At 32.7% G+C, this 5,172-nt stretch overlaps 1 protein-coding gene across 1 annotated transcript; it reads right to left on the reverse strand.

The window, feature by feature from the left end:
- Positions 1–415: 415 nt before the first annotated feature.
- On the reverse strand, positions 416–3,234 carry LOC137830190 (probable glycerol-3-phosphate acyltransferase 3). The gene is made up of 2 exons (XM_068637368.1): positions 2,446–3,234; positions 416–1,496 (listed from the first exon to the last, which is right to left on the reverse strand). The coding sequence occupies exons 1-2, from the start codon at positions 3,160–3,162 to the stop codon at positions 591–593; spliced, it is 1,623 nt and encodes a 540-aa protein (XP_068493469.1). The 5' UTR covers positions 3,163–3,234; the 3' UTR covers positions 416–590.
- Between the last annotated feature and the right edge of the window lie 1,938 nt (positions 3,235–5,172).

Here is a 5,172-nt window from a genome sequence, read left to right on the forward strand (position 1 = left end):
ATTGCATTGCAACAGTAGTATTTCATAATTCTCTCAATTTATACAAGCTCTTAAATAAATTAAAGAGCAGCATAGATATAAAGTCACAGCTCCAAGCATTTTAAATTTGGACAAAAGATAGATAGAACCACTTTTTCTAAGGAAATATGTCCACTGATTTAGACTTTACAATTGCTACTCGTACACGATAGAAAAGATCGTGTAGAGAAAGATGGAAATAGAAAAAAATTAAATGAATGGGATCTGGATCTGTTACACCTGTTAAATCTTATTCGAGGAAATGCATCTCTCACCCACATAGCACAACACAAGTGTTTAGGAGTAGCTCGATCCATTAATTGCATGAGATGATAATGTAGCAAGAAGGACTATATATGTATATATTAGAAATTCAGAAAAATAAGAAGAAGAAGAATAAATAAATATCGATTCTGTACTATACACAAGGAATTATTACAGAACCGTAGCATACATCAATAGAAAGGAATAGGACAAATAATCTAATTTATATATATATTTATATAAGTGGTCATTTTCATGACAGATGGTTGTTGGCGATTTTACAGAGAACAACGGTAAACTATCCATTACTAGGAGTTACATCTTGCGGCCCTCCCATGGTTGGAAACAGTGCCCTCATTGCCAGCCAACATCAAGTACTTGTCCTTGCGGGTAAGTTTAGTGCAGTGAAATCCCAACGCGGTTCCAATTTGTGATTGAACCTGATTAGCCACTTGAAATTTGGAGCTGTCTTGGTCAACATGGGTGGTGGTCGTGTGAGAAAACTGTGAAGGGAAGACATGTTGCAAAAGTTTAACAGTGTAGATGGGAGAGGGGTTCATGAGAAAGAAGAATGGGTCCAAGCATTTGAGCCCTCCGGCAGTGGTTCCGTGGAACATACTAACGTGGGTATCAACTGCAACCGGCACAATTTCATCGCACATTTCGGAGAACAGAGGGCTGAACCTTAATAAATAGGGTTCTCTGCATGTGGTCCCCTCCGGACACACCACCAGGTCACCTTGACCCAGCAAGTGTTTCATCATGTTGGCGTCCTCGTCGCGGTTTCTCATTAACCGCACCGTTTTTATTGGGGACAGCATCTCAGACATCTTGCTTAGACTGTATGTGAGTGCAGTCATATTCTTTTGTAAAGAGAAGGAGATGTAGAGTGGGTCTAGCAAGGTTCTGTGGTTACAGACGTAGAGATTATTTTTACGAGTAACATTTTGTTCTGTAGATGCAGATGTTGTCAGACGTAGGCCAGTCATTATCAAGAGGGGTGTTGAGATGGTAAATGGGAGTGAGAGGGAGAGGAAAATGCGAAGAACAGAGAGGATAATCGCATAGGGAAGCCACATGAAGATTGCTATGGATTCCATTGGAGTAGGTCTTAGTGCTAATCTTCCATCATGAAAAATGAGGGGTCTAGGGTATCTCTCCCTTTCTAACTTTTGCCAGCTTCTCTTGTCTGCTTCTGACACCACCAACACTTCCTATTTATTGTTCACAAGGACAAATAACATGTTAGTTTGAAAATCGATACCTCTCATCACTTCTCACCAAAAATATAACTACTGCTGCATGGAATTATACATGCATATTTTTTCAGTCAAAAACTTGTACCAACTCAAAAGGAGTTTCCATAAAAAACACAAACAGCTCAAGAGCACCACTTTACATTGCAACAAATATCAAAGAAGAGTCTTACCTACTTTTTCAAAACACTCGGAAATCTATCCAAAATTATTAAATTATCAATAAAGCTCTTTTGAATTATAATTACGAATATGAATTATAATTACGAATATGAATTATAAATGCTAAAAAATATCTCTTTTGAATACTAATAAAAACTTAAAAGAACAAAACATACTTTTTATGATAAAAAAAACACCTATTATTATTATTTTGAATTTTTTTTATAATTTTGAACAACAACTTTTTTTTAAAGTTTTTTAACCAGAAACCTAAACAATTACCAAGATTGAATAGAAAAGTATGTTCAAAAAGTATAGTAAAGAATACGCTATTAATTAGCCTTCCTTTGTGTCGAGTCAATAGATCATGAAGTTGAATTTTTGCACATTTCTTCAAATTAATTATAAATGAGTTTATACTTTTTATGTAATGTAATCTTTTTTGTTAAGGAAAAAATTGTACATAATTTCTTAACCTATACACAGAAAGATTAAAGAATTTAAAAACTTGTACACTTGAAAAAATTGTTATTTTATTTCAAAAATTTATTTATATTTATTATTATTATTATTTGAGTATAATATTTATTATAAAAAACCGTTTTTATGGTTATTAAAAAAATTTGTGATTGTCAAAAGGATATCTTTTTTTTTTGCCAAAAGAAAATGTATGTAATGCTATGTTGAGGCCATTAAAAAAATGACTCTTTTCATATAATATACTGTTGAGTGAAAAGTGACAAACCTTGCAGTGAGAGAAAAATTCATGGTTTGGAGTGTTGTTGAGGCTTATTATTCCGATCATATCAGAACATCCTTTTCCTTCTTTAAGTAGGTCTAAGGCATGCGTAGTTTTGATGTTCTCCATCAAACCCAAGTAGTATCCACAGAACGTTTTCAGCTCTCCGCCTACAACCAAATCAATCTCCAAATATTCTCTCAGAAAGCTTTCCACCATGACTCGAGGGAGTCTGCTCACGCCCACTTGCTTCCCTCCTTTTTTCAGCATCTCAAACATTTCACTACCAACGTCCTCCAACAAGAATTTTGGCAGCACGGACCTTCCCACTCTGAAGCTTGATGCTTTGATCCCCAAGAAGCATGTCATCACCATTATTTTCAACCCCATCTCCCTTCCTACTACACAAACAAAAGGGTATAGAAAAACCAAGACCATGGCCCTAAGTAGCCCTCCTGCCTCAAAGGCCACAAGCATGAAATATGGAAACAAAGAAGAGGATTTCAACAAAGCATTTTCCACATCAAAGACCAAGGTGTGTTCGTTGAGGTCAGATCGGTGAAAGAGAGTGGAGAATTTGGGGTGTTTAAACTGTGTTGCACCAGAAAAAGAATTGCTAATGGTTCTGTAGAAGCGAATGAGGTTCTTGAACTGCCTAAAGAGAAAACGGTACCAAAAAAAGAAAAGAGACTTGAAGAAAAACGATCTTAACAATTTAGCCATCGAAACTATCGATAGGGGACTTAACTCAACTCAACACGTTGTTGCTAGGTGCTATGTGTTGGCATTCTGTGGAGGGCAAGGGTTGGTATTTATAGAACTGCTTATACCCTAACGCCCATATTTTTGTCTTATTATTACGATATTGACAACCTATTTTGCTCATCTAGAACTAGTCTCACATGGTTTGCCAAAACCATTATTTTTTTCTGTTGACCAATTCCCAAGTCCCTTATAGTGTTTGGCAACCTTTTTCTGCGTCTTCACTCATTTGGTAAATATTACAAAAAGTTTATCTCTCGTTGACTTGAATCATCATGCCACACTTGGAATTTAAAAGAAAAAAATATCAAAACCAGTACTACTAATACTTGTGTGCTGTAACAATAAATTCCTTTGTCGGCACCACACCTTCAAGTGGAAGCTTTTTAGAAATGATCTATTTCCAACAACAGTTAATTGAAGATGGTGAATATAGCTGAAATTAGAAGAAAGTGGCTAGCCAATTAAGTCAAAAAGTCACATGGTACTAGAATATAAAAATAAGTTAGTTCTGAAAACTTGTTAGTTGACGTCAGATATAATTTACTGTTATTTAGTTTATAAAATAGTATTTAACTTATTTAATATAGTAATTGTTTATTTTTATTTTTAAAATTAATTTTTATTTAATGATTTTCTTATAATATATATATATAAATAAATTATTATTATTTTAATTTATTTAATTAAATATATTAATGAATTAATTGAAGACTTCAAAAATATTTATATAATATTAAGTATGTTTTATATATATATAATATTAAAATAAAACAAAATTATAAAAAAAATTGGTGGATTGACAACAACTCGTGAATCTATTTTATGGCAAAGCAAATTAAGATTTTCAGCCTCTCTATGATAGCGGATCAACCTGATGTCTTTTATTTTTGAAGGACCAACAAGGATCATGCAAAAATATATATGTTAAGTTAACCCCTTTTGTTATCTTTAATTTATATTTCTTTATTTGAAATTTAAACAAAATGTTATTAAAAAGTTTAATTCTAAATAAATGTCATTAACATAATTAATTTTTAAGAATAATATTTGAAAAATTCATAAGAATTTATTTAATACAAGAAGTTAAATAAATTTTATGATTTGAATTCAAAAAATTAATTTCAATCATTTAAAAGTAACAAAATCCTTCTCCCATCATATTATTACTTTTGGTTGATCACAAAAAGAATAATATCTGCATGTAAAACAATTTTGTCACGCAAGCAGCATGTTCTCCCCACCCAAAGAGGCACTTTTTAAAAAATCCTTGTGGTTTAAGTTTTTTAATGCACAACTCATTGAAGATCGAAAACCCTTCTTGTTAACTTTTTTAATGAATACCTCGATATAGTAAAAGACCTATATGACAAAGTTAAAAATTTATATAAAGTAGATTATACATATCTCAGCTCATGTTTTTTTTTTATATATTTTACGATCACCTGAAGAGATTATAAAAATTTATGTTTTATTTCTTAATGTGTGTTAGAGAGAGTCTGTGTGTATTACAGATAAAGGAATAATGTGTATTTTACATATACATTCACAAGTAATATACACTCACTATTTATAACAAAAGGCTTATGTATAGGTATCCTTAACCCCCCTTAAACTCATGGTTGGATTAGTCACCACCATGAGTTTATCCCCTACATGAAGAAACAAATGTCCAAAAATAGTTTCGTCAAAGAATCAACAACTTGAAATTGAGCAGGAGGATGGAGAAGTTGTATTTGTTATTGTGGACACCAAGTCTAATTCAAAATGCTTGTTTTTGAAGTGCATGACTAGATTTGCACTGAGAAGAAGTGTTCCAAGGTTATCAGAATAGAGCTTTGGTTTGGAGAAAGGAATGCGTAATTTTGATAGGAGAGACTAAATCCGTACAACTTTAGTAAGAAAAGCAGCCACCACTTGCTATTCTGCCTTAGTATTGCTTTTGGAAACCATTTTTTTGTTTGTGAGATG

This window comes from Phaseolus vulgaris, chromosome 7 (genome assembly GCF_000499845.2).
Source record: "Phaseolus vulgaris cultivar G19833 chromosome 7, P. vulgaris v2.0, whole genome shotgun sequence".
In the NCBI taxonomy this organism is placed as follows: Eukaryota; Viridiplantae; Streptophyta; class Magnoliopsida; order Fabales; family Fabaceae; genus Phaseolus; species Phaseolus vulgaris.